Raw genomic sequence first — 20,473 nt, 5'->3', positions numbered from 1 at the left:
GCCCAGCTTCATTTTTTCTTCTCCTAATGCTAAGTGGTATGTCGGCTACCCCGTTTGCTTTCGGATTCACACCGCTCTCTTCCTGCCTCTTAACGTATCGTACCACTCAGTAAATAACTCTTCTTAAAGGCGCTCTCGAGTCAATTAAGAAGCGCGCCAAAATACACCCCTAATGTGCGCAAGTTACTGTTACCGATTAAAAACATTTTACGCACAAGAAGCTGCGCTTCATAGAAAAAATAAAGAAAGATGTCGAAGACAGAAGGAAAATGTAGCGCCACATTATATGGACTGACTTGATACGATGGCTCTGAAACGTACAGACACGGGAGTCAGGTACTGAAGCCAGAGCATTTGCAGGAGCTCCTTAAGATGGATTATTTTTACATATCTCTTATAAGAAAACAGATTTACATGCATCCTTCAAAAATCACGCTGACTTTTGCTTAATACCGGCTATAACGCGCAAAATGACACTTGTCATGTCTTTTCTTGTCAGTCGTGCACATCACGGACATTATTCGTCACAGACATCGAGCACTCTACGCAGATGTCTTCGACGCGCGTGCGCAGGCATGCTGCTCATCGTACGGGACTCCTGAGCGAACCCAGGGCGCACTTTTCGCTCAAAGATGGATTCGTTCCTCGAGCACCTACAGAATCGATGCCAGGGACGTGCCACACGCACTTCGGTGGGGCCAGATAAATCGTTCCTTCCTCCCTTAATGACGTGGGCAAAGACGGGGGACACAGCGGCCCAGCAATAAATTGCGCACCAGGGTGCACCTGGCGGGAAGGAGATCGCGTTAGTCCTTCGCGGCGCTGAGGGAGGCGCCCATCCACCGAGCCCTATATGTGCGATCCACACGCGAGCTCGTATCGCTTCCGCCATCGCGCTGCCGTCCGTCTCGAGGGTTCACCTTTTTGCGGAAACGAACCGCTTTCACCGCCCTTTTCTCGACGGTCCGCGCGCTTCTTTTGTCCGCGTCTTCCGATTGCTTTTGCGTCTTACTTCAACGTCTGCACTTTCTTCTGCCCCTTGAACGCTGATATCGGTCACTTCGTCAGCCGTGATGGCTCAAAACGCAAAGAACGGGCTGGTGCATCGGCATCCCGCGTCATCACGGGGCGGCCGCGATTGCCTTTACTTTTAACTGTGCGGTTGTAACCCCGTGTATACGAAATGCACCGCCAAATACGAGAGCCATCGCTTCGGCCAGGAGCGGCGGTTGCCCTTTGAGAGAGCGCCGCTCGACCAGAGGAGAAGGCCCGCGTCGCGAGTTCGGGACGAAGACCACGGCACGCGCGTATCCGCATTTCCCCCACAATGCATAATAGAAAGGCGCGTGCGTACAAGTCCGACGTCAAATAACTTACACCCGGGTTAACGAAAAGGCACTTGAACTGTTCATTCGCTGTCCATCGACGGGGCGCAAGCGCGAGTAATGACGATTGATGGCGGCAATATTGGAGGCGCTCGAAAGGCGCGAGCACGACCGCCGCCGCGCGCGTCTGTGGCGCAAGTCCAAGACAGCCGTATATTAAGATGAGAAACATGGCTCGCCCAGTGTCCTCAGACGAAATACTTTTTTTTTCTCAGCTACTAGCATACCGACTGCTATGTTACTGCACGAATAATTTAATTATCCACCCATCTCACCGCTTCGCATTTTCGTCCTCAAGCTTACGCGAGATTTATTTCACGAAAACCTTTAAGAAATTCATCAGCAATCAAGCTTGCTGCGATGTCAAATCATATTTGAATTGCACGAAGATCTTTACTCGATGTCCCCTTGTAACTGTTTTCTTCCCAAGGATGCCACCAACATGCGTACGTGTTAAAACGTAAACACTCAAGCGTGGACAATAATGCACGACAATATACGCAGAAGCGTCGGGGCGTGAAAGCAGCATGTCTCCAAGGAAGCCAGAAGCAGCTTCTCAAAGTTGCCATTTTGCTGCACATAGCAGTGACAAGCTACGGGAAATGGGTCGACCGTACGCGTTCGCTCGTCGAATTTTGGTGACCGTAAGCACCCGCATAGATCGGTGCATAACTTGAGGTCCGGCAAGAACAAAACGTTGCAAGGAAACGGATGGCATCGTATAAGGAGTGCATGCGAGATCATAAAGATCTGGGTTAACGGTGGTAGCCGCAACAAATTACCCAGGTCAAATGACACCAAGCGGGACGTGTAAAAAAAAAAAAATTCCTTTAAGAGAAGAAAAATCGAATCGCACGGAAACGTTAAATTAAAAAAGAGAGTACTTTGCATAGTATTCCGACGGAATCGCGAAATCTTGTGATGGAGGGAGTCAGAAGAAATAATCGAATTCGCGCTAATTTGACCGCACCACGGAAACTGCGAAGAAACGGAACCAGGAGCCTCGTAAAAAAAAAAGAAGAAAAAAGGAAACATCGATCTCTACTATGCGCTTCAACGACATGGGAGCCATGCCAAGGCATTTATGGTGCAAATTTAAACTGCATGAAGAAGTTAGAGGAGGCACAATAAATTAGCAAAGTGCTGCGGGGGTCATTAAAACACTTAGTAAACGAGCGAAATAATATTAAAATGTATCCAGCAAGCACGGAAATGAAGGCCTCGGACTAGACTTCGCAAACCTTCCCGTATGCGTACGAGCCGACGTTAAATGAAATCGTAAATATTGAATTCAGCGCGTTAATGAGAGCGCTGCGGCGGCGGCGGAAAAGCACGAGATATCGCGTAAGCAGCGCGTGTCCTTGGAACGACATAGTGTCCCGAGGGTGTGGCACGTATAACGGTCTCCTCTGGAGTGAAAGCGGCACAATTCCGCTGGTTTTTCACGAATGGTCCTATAAAAGTCGTATAGGTCTGATAACAGGGCTCAAAATTGATGTACGTCCGCAGTAAATGAGTTAAGGCAATCAGTCACTGGAGTTTCGGGCTTTCTTTCACCAGTTTTATACCGGCATGATTAATTTCGGTGAAAAAGCTCCAGCATGTCAGGGAGAAAACACCAAGAACTACTAAAGCTTGAGCAAGCAAAATGAAGTTACTCCGTCAAGAAACTGCAAAACATAAGCAAGTTACAGGAACTCTCAGCTGCCCCCCAAGTTGCGGCTTCGCTTCTCTTACTTCGCTCTATAAGCTGACCGTTACGCAATGCGGCAGTACGATCGATGTTACCTAAGTCTTTTCGGACACGTTGCAAGGACCCTATAAACAGGAAAGCCAAGGCGCTGACTTCGTAGCGCTGACAACAGCGCTGACTTCGCTCCGAACCTACAAGCTTGCGCCTTTAACGCCACGATGACATAACGCGCCAGTTTTTCTACTGTGCCTGGCTTCCTACGTTCCTACGCTGAAGACGGCAAAGAGTTTCGCTCCGCACGACTCCTAGCCCAAGAACGGACCGTTCTATAAAGATTCTGGGAACCCGACCACGCAGCTCATGTATACGGAGAAAGCCATTAGAACGCAATATTTCACTGTTCTTTCATATATTGTGTAACTGCAATGTTTTATGGCCACTACATAAATGTAATTTATATGGCGCTTCATGTGGTACCCCATGTAGCCATATTGTACCTAAGGGGGTGAGGTTACCTCAAGCCGCGTCTGTGCGGCTTTTTTCCCTCATCCACCTCCATTTACCACTCCTCTGTACATGTGTGTGTGTAAATGGAAATCAATAAATCACATCAAATCACATCAAACGCTAGAAGGCTTTTTGAAAGCAACTCGCTTCCACGAGCGCATTTAATGCGTTAATCAACGTCCATATCCATATGCGTACGCACTGATCCTTTCTTCCTTCCCCACGTGCAAAGTAGCCAACTAGGCGTGACACTGGTCAAACGTCCCGGTCTTTCCTTCTTTATCTCTCTCTTTTCATTTTTTTTATAGCAATAACTATTTAATTTTTTTTCTTATCTATTGACGTGCCCCCCCCCATTTGCGGGCTATTGATCACGCCCCGGATCTGTTGGATGTATAGCTGTTCGAGCACGAAGCACCACGCACACACAACAAGCGAATAGATGCTTCTTCGTGTTTATCTGTCGCATGTAGGTGCGAGTAGTTTCGCGCCCCATCTGCTACGGCACGAAGCACCAACTCGCCCGACAATTTTCGCAACGAGCTAGCTACTTTCGACAAGCTCGGCAGCTGTTTAAAGTATGCGTTGTATGAAGCTTGATGGACATTCGACAATTTCGCAAAACACAACTGCACCAACAAAAAATTCTAGCGTGACAGTATTTCTCTTTTTAACTTGAGATCGCCGTTACCACAATGTTCGGATCTCTGTTCGATATTATAAGCAGTACTATCGCCGTACACGTGGTTCAAAAAGGGAGCTATAACGGGCCACTCCAGCGTAATGGCTCCCAGAAGCGATTAAACAGATGCGAGTGAACGCGTCCATCTCTAAATGCGACTATATAGCAGTGAACTTTGGTAAGGCACACCGGCAATACGACGTAAGTGCAATGTTTGACGCCAGCTTAGAAAAAAAGAAAGTGCTTATCCCACGCACTGTGGGAATCGATATTATGCGAAACATTTTTGCAGGTACCTGACTATCCAGCGTTGACTACCCAGCAACCCATTACCAGATGAACCAATGTGTCTGTGTAAATTTAGTTATGTGTGTGGGTCGCCATCGCACGTGCGTGTGACGACAGCAGCACGCCGGCGACCAAGTCGAAGACGATCGTAAGGCAGCGAAGGTATTTCTACGCCGGCCGTTCGACGCGAGCTTGCGACGCGACGATTGTTGGGTAGTGGACGAGCAAAAGCGAGAGAAACACGGATTGTGACGTGATCAGCAACTACGTGTTATACGATCGTACGCACCTTTGGCTAAGTCATGTGGTGCACGTTAAAAGGACGGCGACATTTGTATTCCGGCGAAGAATTGCTAAAACCTCAATAACTAGGGCGATAGTCAAGTTTGTACAACGTCGCAATTTTTGCGCGGCGTAAACTGCTACGAGGAAAGTGATGAAGAAAGTGGGCCGGTCCCGCAGATAGTGCAGTCTAACACGGCTACTCGAAGCGCCAGCTCTCACAGGGCAAGAAGACGAGCAAGTGGCGCGCGGCGCACGCACCGAGTGTTTCGCAGAGGTGGCCGACTTTGGAACGCGAGAAGTGTGCGTGCTATGATGAGCGAACTTGCTTATACGGCAATGAAGAAAAAAAAATAGTGTTAAGTGGTAAGAGCACCGGGTTGCTGTGCCCTTCGAGAGAGGTTCGATTGCACTATCTGTGACACATTATTTTCTTTTTATTAAAGCGAGTCGAGACAGTAAAAAACCTACCTGCCACAAAGCGCCAAGAATGAGGCAAAAAAATGTTTCGCATTAAAAACGATAAACGCCCAGAAAAGCAGGATTTAGATGCACTCGTCAACATCAGGAGCTGTTACCCAAAATAGCCATAGCAACAGGGTATAGCTGTAGCGATAAGTGATAGCAATGAGCCATTGCAAAAATAGTCGTTACAAAAACAAAGCGGCCGCACAGCTACAGCCATTAACGGGTAGCGCCGATGTTGTGCTTTAGTGTCCCTCAACAGCGGTCTCCTTTCTCTCTCTCTCTCTCTCACTGTACCTGGCTCCACACAACTCCGCTCCCTTACGCATTTGCAGGCGCAGTCCTTTTTTTCGATCTTTTCTAGCCGCGAGGGCAAAACTGACGCGCCGTCGTGAGACAAACAGAAGAAATGAGTAATCCGTTAGGATGACGCAGACGCAATGCTGCTCGCGAGCGTAGCTGTCTGGCGCGCCACGAAGGTGCACTTTTCCTCAGCGCACTTACATTCTTCTTTGGCAGACTAAGCGTCCTGTGACAAGTGTACTTAGACGTCCAGGCAACAGAAAGTCGGAGTATCAATTGCAGCTGGCCATTGCATCCAACTTAATGCTTTTAAAGAGCTCGCATCAGCACTGGCGCACGGATAAAAAATGCGGACTGAACATTCCACAATCTTACTGATGTAGTATTGAAACAGCGGAAAATGCAAAGTACAATAGAAAAATATAACATGAGTCGCAAGACAGGCTTAGATTTCTTTTTTGTCAGTGCGCGTGCGAACTGTACAGATTTTGATGACATAGGAGAAGGAGTAACGTCCAGGACACAAGCAGCTTTCATTGCTCTTGCTCTACGAGACATACAACGAGGCTCATCATCCTTATACTGATGCTTCAACCACGGTGAATGGATCTGCAGGATCGGTGATCTTTCCTGCGAAAACCTCCAACGTAAAGATTCGACAATCCCACCAGACTACATCGACTGCCGCGGAACTCGTTGCTATTCGTTGTGCACTTGGCGTAATTTCTGATGAACTGCCCAAGAAATGGAGCGTGTTCAGTGACTCCAGTGCTGCTCTTCATTGTTTGGTTTCTGCCTTACGCCGCAGACCCCACGAACAACTAGTTCTAGAAATCAGACTGCTGCTTCACCACCTCGTCGAGCAAGGACACGACATCACGTTACAGTGGATTCCAAGCCACTGTGGCATAATGGGCAATGAACATGCCGACGCAGCAGCACGATCTACACATGAGGAGGGCTTGCAAGACTCCATTCCATTCTCAAGAACAGACGCTGCAATGAAAATTCGTGTGCTTGCAAATGAAGCCATCAGAAATTTATGGAACACACCAAACTTGAAGCACACACGTCTGCACCGACTGGACCCGTCCCTTCGACTTCGACCCCCATCTGGACTCTCTCGACTCGAGACAGCAGTACTTTGCCGACTGTGGCTTGGTGTCGCTTACACAAGATCTCTCGCCTTCGGAGTCGGTATGGACGAGAGCGCGGCTTGCAGTCACTGCCGGCGGCGAGGAGACCATAGAGCACGTACTTTGCCACTGTCCTCGATATACAGCGCGCACCGGCTGCCACTAGCGGCCGTGTTGGCACGCCTTGACGACAGGCCACTTTCAGAACAGACAGTCTTGGAATGCCGACATGAACTGTCACCGCATCGAAAGTCGGTCAAGGCTTCGTTGACCTTTTTACGTGGCACTGGCCTATTAGAAATACTAGTATGATCCCATGTCGTCCCTCCTTCTTTTTCCACGCCTTTCTTTTTGTCCCCGCTCTTCTTACCGTCTTTACTTCCCCTTTCCCTTTAACTCTGGTTAACCTCCCTGCCTTTCTCTCATTTGCATCTCTCTCTCTCGCTCTCCCTCTCTCAAAATCTTGAAATTGTATAGCAATGTGGTAAACATTAAAGTGCGTGTTCTAACCAGCGTCCAGAGCGACAGCGTAATTCCTAGCCATTTAGTCGCGCAGCATTTGACTGCGTCGAGAGATGCTTCATGTTTCTGCATCCCGTCTTTGTGCCGCATGCTCGATAGTGTCATTGCCAACGAACCTTGTGTGCCTCTGGATCTTGTCAAGCTACGGATTTTTTCCCCGAGGTCAACTGCTCTTTGAAGCAGGAAATAAATGAAATGAAATAAGAAAAGTCAATTTACGCCCGAAGGGCGAAGCATGGACAGCGATATCAAAATATTATGTTGTTACACAATGTAGGCTCGTAGATTTATGTGCAGTATAAGTTGCCGTAAACATTCGCTTATTAGCTAAAAATTCGCCCAACTGCACCCACAAACAGAGTTCACTCAAAGACCGTCCTAACGCTGCCGTTATGACGAGCGCCGGCAGCGGCGAGCGCACGTGTGTGTCCCGAACCGGAAGTGTTGCCGGCACCTTCCCCATTTACAACCATTCCGAAACTTAGCACATCGTGTGACCTCGAACATTTGGAGCGCGGGAAGACAGCGTTCATTAAGTTCCCTTAGCGCACGCCAAGGGGCCAGCCTTCTCGACACGTCCTCGCATGCGTCCACGCATGATCGCCCTGGCACACCGAAGCAGATCACGTGATTTCCAACAGTCGACGTGCGCGTAGCGCATGCGCTCCGCTACGCGGGTCCAGCGTGGCCGCGCATGCGCCGTCGCACACGGAACAGCATGGAAGTGGTGGTGGCCCCAAGGAGGTTAAAGAAAAACTGCAGTTTCTCTTTAACCTCCTTGGGGGGCCCCAGCGGCTCCAACGTTTGTTTTTAAAGCGAAAACCTTAAATGGCCTGTTGCAATGGCTCAAACCCGAAAAAAGCGGCACTTAGTCCAGTGATGCAAAAAATCAGTGATGCAAGAATTACCATCATCAGGAATGGCCCATACACGCGTAAGCAAGCAAAGATGCAATGGCTGAATATGAATGAAGATACGAAAGAAAGAATGGAAGAAAGAACGAACGAAAGAACAAAGAGAAACAGAGCAAAGAAAGAAAGAACGAAAGTAAGATATAAAGAAAGACAGAAAGAAAGAGACAACGCAACAAAGAACGAAAGAACCTTTAGGCAGTTCATTAGGTGCCCGCATGTGTCGTTGAGAAGGTCGACCTACAGCCATATACGTGTACTTCACACTGCGGCTCATTATGTCTTGCAAGAAGTCTGACCCCTCCGATCGTGTAACTTAATGCATTACCACGTGTGCAGCAGGCTCTCGCTTTCTCGCGTTTCACAGGAGTGTGACATGCTGCAGAAATTTCATCCATGTCCGACGTTATAATGTTCTTGTAACTTGCAATAGACTTGCACGCCTCTCGTATCCTCTCATAGAACAAGCATGACATTCACCGTCTTCGCGCTTGGCACATTTCATTTTTTCAGCAGACATGCGCCTAACAAACAGGTTCTAGTGATACATCATCCTGGTACATGCATTCAAATATAAACATCCTCCAGCTTTTCGTTAAAATGTAATTCAACACTACACTAGTGTCAAGCTGCAGTAGGAAGCCACTACAGTTATTGTACTACCGCTTATTGGTTTCTTAGCTGCCATGATTCAAAATACCGCTAGTGACACTTGGTTACTTCCAAGGCGGTGGTAGCACGAACTCGAATGTTTGGGACCGTATATCGAAACGGTAGCGAGCACTCAAGTGCTTCGGGACCTTGCATCTTAGTGCACCGGCTATATCATTCGATACATGTCACAAAAGGGTGTGGCTTCGCATGTTCCACGATCTTTCAGCACTGTTCAGCAGAACGGTCAGACACGACCAGGAACATGAGAAGCCAGTTCTTTTCGTAACCTGACACCACGAGGAGATAGCTTGAGCGACTGAGTTTACGTAATACCTAAAATGGCGCTCACCTCATCCGCTGCACAGTGTCTTCACTGCTGGTTTAGTTGTCTGTGTACTATAATCACCGAAGAGGGTACAGTATACGAAAACCGATAAAGAACACGAACAACAACCTGCACGAGATTTTACAGCCGCGCGACACTATCGACATTATCGACACAATAGGGATCCCAGCCCGAGCGCAGCAAGGGGACATTCGCAGGCCAGCACAGCACACAGCTAATTTTGACCCATACGTTGGCCTCCGCGACACGTGTCAAACACACGCCTCGCTGTCACCCTTCACTGGCCAGAGGGCGCTGCAATTGTCTCAGGTCGCTAGCGCAGCTGCCGACGCCAAATACTTGGACACAAAGGGGGACACAAAAGAGGCGCGTATATAGTTTGCCTGAGCTCGGTACATTCACTTTTGTTAGCCCAGCCAGCGATCGCCGTCGAGCGTGGCAGTGTTCGCGCTACCGCGTTCGAGCGCCGTCCGCGTGCCCAGCTTCATTCAGGGCACGCGAATATTCGTGCCTTTGGCAGAATCTGGGCACTGCTGGCTCGAGCCACGCCACAGAGCGCACACTGATGCGTTTTAATGTCAAAGCAACATCTGGGCTATGAACCGACGCACCGATGGAAAGCGTCTTGCATGACGTCTTGCCAGAAAGCCCTGTGCCCCGCCCGAGAGGCCGAGCGCGCGCTGTGGCGCGGTTGTCTACACATATGGCTGTCAGGATGAAAGCCTCCCGCGTACGTTCTCTTATTGCCAGCGGCGAGCGGTCTGCAAAAATGCGACGATGCCGCTCGCCAGTGGGGCACAAAGTTATCTGACCTTGAAGAAGATGCTGGAGCTCCTGGAATCGGACGCGATGCCTTGAGCCTCCGGACGTGGACGCAAACGCTCCCTCGGGCTCCTCGACGATCCTATCGAGAGGAAGCGAAATACGACCCGGCCGACCATCCATTTCAACGGTGCTCCGCTAGGCGGCCTCGCACTCGTGCTTTTCGTCGTCGTGGCGGACCATACATTCCGTCTCCGGCGTGTATCGTGCCTTTGTTTTCGCCCTCTTGGCTCGTCAGCGAGTGTGTCTTGTTTCGCCTTAACTTTGTGAATATACAGTCAAATGCCACTCGTGTCCTTCTCGTCCTGGCTGAACGCTGCGCAAGAAAAACGGGAGATAGGAAGAAAAAGAAGAGCTACACGAGCAATACAGGAAGAACATGTGCTGCACTTTGTTGCCTTTTACCACCTTGGCGTCCATGACAGCGGGATACTCTCATTGTTCTTTCTGTTTACCAAGTGGCACTACCGCAACTAAGGTGAAATTCGCAAAAGTATGCATACCTGCGCTGCTAGTTAAAACGAGCACCTCTAGGACTATTATGACACTTGGCAGCTAAAAAAGTGAGTGAGTGAGTGAGTGAGTGAGTGAGTGAGTGAGTGAGTGAGTGAGTGAGTGAGTGAGTGAGTGAGTGAGTGAGTGAGTGAGTGAGTGAGTGAGTGAGTGAGTGAGTGAGTGAGTGAGTGAGTGAGCGAGCGAGTGAGTGAGTGAGTGAGTGAGTGAGTGAGCGAGTGAGCGAGTGAGTGAGTGAGTGAGCGAGCGCATTTGACTTATTTACGAGTTTTCACAGCTGTGTGCGTCGCTTCATCTTTCACGCTTGACCTCCGAAAGCACTACAGACCTGTGACTACGGGATAACTGTCTGCAGTTTTTATTAGAACTAGTATTTTTCTTCTGTGACCTTACTATACATAACGAGTCCGACACATCTGGGACTGTCACAGTAAGAAAATACAGATGAGAAACATGACTATAAAAGAAAGACTAATGTACAACAACGGTTATTGGCGAAGCTAATATAGGAAAGAGCAGATTAAATTGCGTATACTGAGACACGTTACTTCGTTATTTCTAGGCAAGCTTACATTCCCTTTTCTCTCTCCCCTTCCTCGCGCAGCCGGATTCATGCTCACTTCCTATACTTCTCTAAATATGAAAGGGGCTGGCAGATGGAATGGCACACTGTGGTATAAACTTTTTTAAAACAGGGTTGAAGTACCTCAGACAGGCTGGCCAACGTTTCGATAGGTGGACCTATCTTCGTCAAAGGCGGCCTCGTCATCCTCGGCGTGTTAGTTTTAAAGGGTTAGTGCAGTGACGTTACGACACCCGCACGTGACGTCACTGCACTAACCCTTTAAAACTAACACGCCGAGGATGACGAGGCCGCCTTTGACGAAGATAGGTCCACCTATCGAAACGTTGGCCAGCCTGTCTGAGGTACTTCAACCCTGTTTTAAAAAAGTTTATACCACAGTGTTCTCTAAATATAGAATTACGAACTTCTGGCACCCCAATCGCTCAATCTTATCCACTGGCAACGAGCCAGCACCCGCAAGACAAAGACACGGAAAGGTATCCTGCAAGAGCCCACCCAGTGGACCGTCCATTTCGGCCGCTGCTGATGTACTGATTGGATGGAGCTGTGCGAGCGAGGAGGAGACGAGCGGCCCCGGCCACTCAGCGGTGGTTAAAATGGGCAATCTACTAGGTGGACTCCTACAGAATATCCCCCGCGGTCAATACGTGGCAGACGTCCTGATAACCCGTCGCGGGAACTTAGGGTCTATGGCGTTGCGCTGCTCGAATACAGGTAGTGGGTTCGTTTCCGGCAGCGGCGGCTGCATTTCGATGGGGGCAATATGCAAAGACACTCATGTGCTTAAATTTAAGTATGCGTTAAAGAACTCCAGGTGGTCGAAATTAAACGGGAGTCCCCCGCTACGGCGTGCCCCAGAATCAGACCGTGGTTTTGGCGTGTACAACTCTAGCAATTTTTATTTTTTAGTTTTTTCATATCCTGATACGCCGCAATAAACATACTGTTGTACTGCACTCATTTGTGCCGGTTTGCTACGCTCACGTCAGTATTTTTGCAGGCTATCTTATTCCATAAACACGTGACTTAGCCTGCAAAATTTACTAGATTTTCAAAGACAAACGTCTGATTCAGTCGTCTTTCGCAAATTTGCAAGGTACTACAGCTGTTGTTTTTTCAGAAATTGTGACCCACTCTAAGTAACGCTTCTTCCATAAGCCCAAAGCTAGTTCATCAAGCCGACAATCCTAAAATCCCACTGCATCGAATCTGTGCCGCTTGAATCACAAGATTAACCATCGCTCACGTGAAATTTCCAGCTTTCAATCGTGGACTGAGCTGCGAGATTATGGTAGCTGAAGTGTTTTGAGTGAGCTGTGAACACACAGAAGAGAACGCTCAGTGATATTTTGCAGATGGTCGCTACTACACGCTACTGAAACGTTAACTATTTCATATTTAGAACTCCGTATTTCTCTTACAAGCGAAACGCGAGGTTTAATTTTCGTGCAAGAGAGAGAAGGAACGTTTCCTTTGCGCTTGTGCCTTACGCACAGCGTAAGGCACAATCATCCACTACTTATGTAACATGCGAGTTACATAAACGTTGGTATTGAGGTTTAAGAAAAAAGCGTTAAATGTTTTAATGCACTACCTAGGAGCTGGACACTCTCGCCAAACAAAACAAAACAAGACAACCCCGCGCGCATGTACCTACGCGGTTGCAGAAAGTAATCGGCTTGGAAACTTAGGCAATGTAATTTTTTTTTATTTTTAACACAACGACACTTACGCATGTAAAAAAAAAACTTTACAAAATTTTTCAGGGTGTCTCGTTTTAGAGTGACTTATCTTGGAATACAGTCTAAAAGCAAACAAATTTACAGCGCAGAGCGGTTGGTTGTATACGTATCTGAATTTGTTCCCGTTCGGTGAAAAAGAAGGCTTTATATAATTCCATTTCTTTCTATTCCAAGCTGACATACTCTACGTATATTAGTATGGGGGTCCACAACAAAAAAGAGTTACAAAGAATTTGTTGTACTATAGAAAAATGTGTTCAGGTTTTGCGAAGGTTATAACAGTAAATCCGAAAACCTTCCGCCGCATGGTCTGCTTATAAAACATTTAAATCTACCAGCAACTGAAGCTTATTATTACAAGATGTTGTTGTTGTTCACAATGCTGCTTACGTAAAACATATGGAAGAGTGCTTTTCACGTGCATATATTCCGGTGAAAGGCAATCTTCTGCACGGCCGTAAGATATCGAGTGTTCAAAATTAAGCTTCATGGTTTCCTTAAAATTAGGCACTGGGAGGCACGCGAAGACCATCTGTGCCAATAAGTTATGTGTCCAGGGAGACACAAAGTGAGATGATAATTGTCGCTGTGAGCAGTCCAATTAACTAAAATTGAATAATTAACTTTTTGTTGACTGCAGTAAGTGGGTACGTTTGTATTGGAAAGTTAGAGGCAGTCGTGTTTCCACACGGTATTAGCTGGAAGAATTCTTCTAGCGTCTCGGTGCTCCGAGATATCCGGCTCCAAATTTTAGTTGTTCGCATGATTACGCATGCACGAGAGTGAGGATCGGCGCAAAGCTCCTCCCTGATGTGACGCGGCTGTTGCGTGCGCCGCTTAGTCTGACAACGGGAGGAGGCATAGGCAAAGATGATAACTTTTCCCCTTCCCCTCTCGGCTGGCGAAATCAAGACATGACAGCGCGGTGGGCCGTGCAGTTGTTGTTCTTGATTTCAATAAAACAGAACTTGGAGCAGCAGTCACTTTATTTGCGTAGCCCAGGCAAGGACCATGCCCGCTCGTCTAGTCACCATTACGCACGCGCGCTGCCCTCCGGCTTCTCCGCTCGCGCCATTATCTCGGCACGGCAGCTGCCGCCATAGGTACAAGCTGCGTGGTCGCGTGTTGCGACAGCCGTTCCGGGTTCTTCAATTTTTTTTTTTATGTCGCTTCCGAGAGGGGAAGGGGAACAGTTATCATCTTTGCCTATGCCTCCGCCCTGTTGTCAGACTAAACGGCGTACGCAACAGCCGCGTCACATCAGGTACGCTTTGCGCCGATCCTAACTCTCTTCACATCTGCGTTCGCATGCGTGATCATGTGAACGACAACTAAAATATGTAGTCGGATATCTCAGAGCACAGACACGCTAGAAGAATTCTTCCAGCTGATACCGTGTGGAAACACGACTGCCTCTAACTTTCCAATACAAACGTACCCAATTGCTGCAGTCAACAATAAGTTAATTATTCAATTTTAGTTAACTGGGCTGCTGACAGCGATAACTGTCATATCACTTTGTGTCCACCCGGCCACATAACTTATTGGCACAGGTGGTCTTCACATGCCTCCCGGTGCCTAATTTTAATAAAATCATAAAGTTTAATTTTGAATACACTGTATATTACGGCCATCAGGACACGGACTGTCGTATTCCTGATATGGTAAACATAACATTAGAAGAACATAACACTTCGACGTCAATTGCTTTAAAAAAATGTATTTATTATGTAGGGAACAAGAATCTCCACTACATAATAATCACTTCTCAACTTTTCTTGACTTACATTTAGGTAAATTATGAGCCTCCAAGTACACATAAGTGCATGTAGCACGTACTTTACCTGTTTTTACGTGTGCATCATGCGTCACGACCAGTGTATTGCGCATTTTCTACTGTATAAAGCATTAGTGCATTGTGTTGCGTGTATTGTATGTACTGTGTAAGGTATGAATGTATAGTATGCACATCAAGGCACACGGTGTCCTATGCTTAAAAAATCTGCAATTTAGGCTGTATTGTACAGGGAACAAGTGCCTCTACCAGGCTTTATGTCCTTTAGCTCATGTCCCTCTTCCTGTGAGGAAAGAAATGCCAATGAGCTTTAATATTACCTTCGTATAGTCTGAGCTGTCCCAGCTGCCATGTTTGATACTTTTACTAAGCATGGCGTGCTCTAGAAAACAACTTATTTATCAACAAAGGGACATAAAGCATATTTATGAAAAAAAATGTGTAAGTAGTTACGATATTGATATTTATATTGATATGGTATGCTAGTATGTATGATATGATACGATTTTGATATTTCAAGCAGAACAGAGCGTATGTTTCATTCAGGAAATTCATGCATACTTCCTCAAAAAGTGTCACTTGCGACCGCGGTCACTATTTGTTACAGGCACGTTTTAGAGAACTTTGTCTTTTCAGGATAAAAAAAAATTCACAAGAATGTTTTTTTTTCTTTTTCATGTTCGAGGCTAAATCGTACCTCGTAAAGAAAAGACACGATGGAAGCTCCTTATAGGAGTTTTCAGCTAATATTTAAAATGCAAACCGCGTTGTCGTCTTCACTTGAGCGCATTCAGAAAGAGGGCGGTTATGCATATTGGAAAGAAGATTCAGAACGAGTGGTTGCTCATTGGAAAAGTCGCGAGGGTAACCGCCCGAGGGTCTACTGCACTCCCAGTTCGCAAAGAAACCGATATAACTGGTTGATTCATGACGTTCAACGTCCCAAACCAACGCTGGGGCTATTGAAAGACCCCATATAGTGGAGGTCTCTAGTTTAATTTTGACCACTCGGGAGTACCTCAAGGTACTACACCTAAATCTAGGTACACGTACTTTTTCTTGTGAGTTTCGCCTCCATCGATATGCACCCGCCCTCGGATGGGTATCCAACCGTTAACCTCGTCCTCAGTAACAGAAAACTGAAATGAGGACGCAGGCAGCGGAAACCGCACTGCCAACAATTAGGGCTACCTTATCACGGCGCTTCGGAATGTCCTCCACGATTTCGTCGCGATACGCGCCACGCTTGAGAGCACGGAAATCGCAGCTCGAAAGCGGGCATGCGCGCTATAACGTAAAACTATTCCAAACTTTTCTATTCCAGTTCTGCAATCAGCCCACCGCGAATGGTCAAAAGATTTTTGGGACCATCCCACTTCCCCTGTCTGTCACGCGACGTCACGAAAACCGCGATAGCTCGCCATCTGATATGACGTGTACACCCAGATTATGCATAATTTGACCGAACAAAACAAAAATAGTTATTTCTGATTCGACGCCTTTTTGCCATTAGCCCTCGGCTATAGGTCAAAAGTATTCGGGCTGCACCCACTTCACGCGTCGCATGAGCTGGCTGCACCAAGCTCACGTGACGTCCCAAAACCGTAAAAACTCACCGCGTCAAAGTGACGCGTACGCGTTAAAGATGCAATAATAAGCCGAATAAAACTGAAATTTCTTCTGAATAGCCGCAGGCTGCCCTGTTGCGAAAGGAATAAAAGATGGCTGCTGCCGATCGCTCCGGCACTGACTACTCGCCCCTGCCGGAGAACATGGGTTTATTTGCGTGTAATAATACTTTTTTGCATGGCCGTGAAACGTTTTCGAGAACTTTCAGCACGTTTACGACCCCGTTCTGCCAACTCTTCTTTGCTGAGGATCCGTTTTAGCGTCATTCTTAAGCTTCCGTTGCATGCCACCGCGATTGTCGACGAGCCACCGCAAGCTAAGTAAGCGAAAGCGGACCAATCGCAGACGCCAGCAACACCCTCTTCACCCGGTTATCGATATTCAGTTCAGTGGCTCGGTCCCTTCGAATCCCTCTACACTTGAGCATGCTCCTCGCCTCTTGTGAGTGCAGGTAATGTTATTCGTTTTTCAAGCAAACAAAAGTGACCTCCTATGAACGAGGGGAGCATTTGATTGGTCTGTTCGGACAACCCTGCGGGTCACCACCCGATGCTTGCGTCGGCGGTTACGCAATTTGACGTCAGGAGATTGGAATGAAAACATATTGGAATAGGTATACCGCCCATGTAGCGTTCTTTTTTTTTCTTTTTTTAAAAGTATATTTCGCGGGCTTTCCTAGGACGCAAAGAAATGATTGCGTAACAAGCGAGAGGTTAGAAGCTGCTGAAATATATATGTTTCGTAGAACGTTCTACACGTTTCCAATTGGAAGTTATGCCCTAAAGTTGATACTTAATTAATATTGACTAATTATTTTTATTTAAGTGGGATGTAAAAAAAGAACATCGCGTGACTTGCTTCTTACAATAGGCAACGACACGCATTTGGTCGCGTCCCCGCGGAGTGTTCTCGTATATATTTAAACAATGGCTAAAGTTAGCTAGGGCACCCTGCATACACTTTCTGATAGGAGCGCCAAACGTGTCGTAGAAACACATTTGTAGTTACGCGCTGTCAAACCTTGCAAAACAGCAGTGTGTGTGAATGCAACAATTCTTCCTCCTCGTTGACTACGATTGATCTAAAGATCAGCATTCTTTCTTACAAGCGCAAGTAAGTGTGGTTCGGTTTATACTAGGCTTCAAGTAACGACGCGTAAGAAATAATAAAGAAATAAAAGAAAGGAAACGCCGACCAGCCGCCTTTCATTAGACCTTGCCTGAAATTAGCAGCCTTCGGGCAGCCGTATCGTGCGAAGAGCCTGCAGCGGCCGCGATGCCTGCAGCCCTATCCGCATCCGCCTTCCTAGTCGAGTCGTCTTAAGCGCGACAGGTGGGCGTGAGGAAAAGAGAATGACCACCCAGTCGCGCAAGCTTCCGGCAGTGCGACCGACAGATGGAGGTGGCAGCTGCGGCAACGAGCGAGGCCTGTCGCATGACAGAACCCGACAGCGCCCTCGGAACCGGACGCGCCCTTTGAACCCGCACACCAAACGGGCCTTGCGGGCAAACAAACAGTCCATTTCGCTCGTATTACTATACATCGCAGGTTAGCCAAAGCTCTACTTCCGCAATTTGCGCGTTTAGTAGAACCCCTACTTTTTCCGTTTGCCCGTCGGACATGTCCCGCGGCTGAGCCACACAAAGGGCACTTCGGGAACGAGCCGAATGCGCACCTATTTTGTCAACACTATAAGAAACCAACCTATTTTTTATACATGACAGTGCCTAAGCGTGGGATAACTGTATCGAATATCTAGCCTATCAGGGACTTCTCCAACCAGCCTGTTTACTCGTCAACTCATTTTTCTGCATGCTCATCACGGAGTAAAGGTTCGGAAGAATTCGCGGGCACTAAATTTCGCGCACTGGAAAACGGACCGGCTGTGTATTCGGGTACTAGTACGAGTAATTTGTGCAACTCATCACCAATATGCCGCAAACTACTGGCTATATAGTTAGCGGGATAATTATCCAAAACTGCGCTAATTAGGAGCCCAAAGGATATTAGGTCGTTTAAAGTGTTTGTCGAAACAGCTACCGCACGGCTCAATTGCAGAACCACACCGGAGTTAGGGGCACGAATCTGTAGAGAATGGTTTTCTTCACTTGTTAAGACACGTAGTCTATATCCGTAGTTAAATTATCCGAGGCTGTAAAGAAAAGTCTGCGTCGTCACCATAGAGAAGAAATGAGCACGGGTGTTCCCGAGTTTGTATTACAAATCACGACTTTCCCTTTCGTCACGTGCCTATAGTTATAGACTTTCCCTTTCTTCACGTGCCTCTTTAGTTATAGCACGCGCCGTTGGATAATGTGTACAACGCGATGCATGTTCCTCGCTGGCGTTCTACTCTCAGAAGCTGGCAGTTCGTGCGATGAGGCGAAGAAATCGTACATTCGGATGCAGGTCCCGCGAGCGGCACAGAGTCCAGTAGGCTATGCGAGACTTCCGTACAAGCGAACGGCTATACGTGAAATAATACAACATCGCAGCCGGTGTTCATCTATGCAAATAGCTCCTCCCATTCCTTGCGTTTTGGGATTACGCTGGTACCGCGCGTGGAAATCGAACGAGAAGCGCCGCGAATTGCAAATCGAACGGCGGCGCTTAGCGCGGCCTCCCGATTCGCGTGGGCAGCTAACAGGCTGGGCCCGATGATGGCTCGATCAACGGCGCGCGAGAAGGCGCACACGCTCGCCGCAGCTGTTGCCCGCGTGCTTTCCGCGGCTCCGGGCTGCGCGGAACCGCGCAAGCATCGGACGCGCTCGGCGAAACAAAAGGCCACGCAACAGCAGCAGACGATCGGGGGGCGATAAAGGAAACTACTACGGCGTGATTACTACTCACTCGCTTGGGCTCCCCCGCTGCACGAAGTGTGGCAGGCAAGCCGAGAATGTAACTGGCCAAGGAGGGGAAATTTACGACCGCTTGCAGACACCGTCGTCGCCGTGCGGCGGCCGAAAGAAGAGCAACAAAGAACGAAGCAAAACAAAACGAGAAACTGCACGGCGCGCTTCCGGCGCCGGATCCGAGACCGCGGTGCTGCGTGGGGAGAAGCGCGCGCGGAGCTCGCGGCGTCAGAGCGCGTGCTCGAGCGGCTACAGGGTTCCGCCGCCGAGGACGCAATACGGGGAGACGACGCGAGTTTCCACGGTGTGCGGAATAAAAAAACGCAAAGGGAAAGAAAATAAGTCGGCCTGCACCGATCGGCCGCGGAGATGTCGCGAAAAGGAAAATAAAAATAACGCCCGCGCTCGTGCGGCATGAGTGGCGCGCGAGAAGAGCAAACGGGAAACAGACGGGGACATATTCAACAGAACACAGCTGTGTTGCAACAATGAAAGAGAAGGGGATAGCGTGGTGCTGGTGGAGAGGGATGCAGCGCGGTCAGGGACGAGTGGGGCGAGAGGTGCAGCTGCACTCCGACAAGAGCTCACAGGTGCACCAGCCAAGCACGCCGTCTGCTTCGGCTCCGTGTGTTTTTTTTTTTTTTCCATCATGCTGGGCAAGCTGTTGCCGGCTGCTTCCACGGCACTTAGCTGCGCACGAGTGCGAAGCAGTTCGCTTGCTGCGGCGGCCAGTCGACTCCCACCCGTTTAGGTTTCCAGCTATAGCGTAGTACCTAGAGACCTTTGGGACCTTCATATAAGCACTGTATGACGGGTTCTTGCGTTCCATTCCATCTCCTCGCTTCCTACAAAGCTCTAGAAATCGGGAAACTAAAGGAATGACGATTTTACTTCAAAAGCCGGTATGACTATGTTGTATAGCACAGAAGGTGGCATATAGGGGTGGTACACACTAGAGCATTAAATTCACTTACGACGGGCGCCGAAAAAAAAAAAAAAACGTGAGTTTCCCAGTGGCGTATTCATGCAAAGCTGACATATGGGAGCCTCAACAAATTTACATCAACACCAGCAGAACATGCAGCTCTCAATTTCAGGAAGCATATTCATGTCGCGAAGAAAATACATTTTTTTTTTTCGTTGCATTCGCGAGCTCTTGCCGATTCATCGAGCTAAGGGCAAGATCGGGGCAAAATAATGATAATACTATTAAAAAAATTGAATAAATGTTCAATGGCGTTGCGAAGGCCGGTCGTTTGGGCGGAGTTAATGCATATATAGCGCTGCAATATGCCGTTTCTTGCTCGGCCGTGTGCCGTACAGCGCTGGTTTAAACCACCCCGCGAGGCACTGAACTTGC

At 48.1% G+C, this 20,473-nt stretch overlaps 1 protein-coding gene across 2 annotated transcripts in view; it reads right to left on the bottom strand.

Annotated features, from left to right (window-relative positions):
* The window catches only part of kcc (solute carrier family 12 member kcc), a 436,470-nt gene extending 417,227 nt beyond the window's left edge, over nt 1–19,243 (bottom strand). The window contains exons 1-2 of one of the 2 annotated variants that reach the window (XM_065424384.1): nt 19,112–19,243; nt 9,987–10,312 (exon numbers count right to left, since the gene is read on the bottom strand). In XM_065424384.1, coding sequence (XP_065280456.1) covers nt 9,987–10,119 — 133 coding nt within the window. In that variant the 5' untranslated portion in view covers nt 10,120–10,312; nt 19,112–19,243. The remainder of the gene's footprint in view (nt 1–9,986; nt 10,313–19,111) is intronic. The other variant, XM_065424386.1, reaches the window with a different exon arrangement.
* Nucleotides 19,244–20,473: the final 1,230 nt, after the last annotated feature.

Source organism: Dermacentor albipictus, chromosome 1, assembly GCF_038994185.2.
Source record: "Dermacentor albipictus isolate Rhodes 1998 colony chromosome 1, USDA_Dalb.pri_finalv2, whole genome shotgun sequence".
Classification (NCBI taxonomy): domain Eukaryota; kingdom Metazoa; phylum Arthropoda; class Arachnida; order Ixodida; family Ixodidae; genus Dermacentor; species Dermacentor albipictus.
Note: the sequence above shows the minus strand (reverse complement) of the source record. Positions and strands in the feature narration are given on the sequence as shown.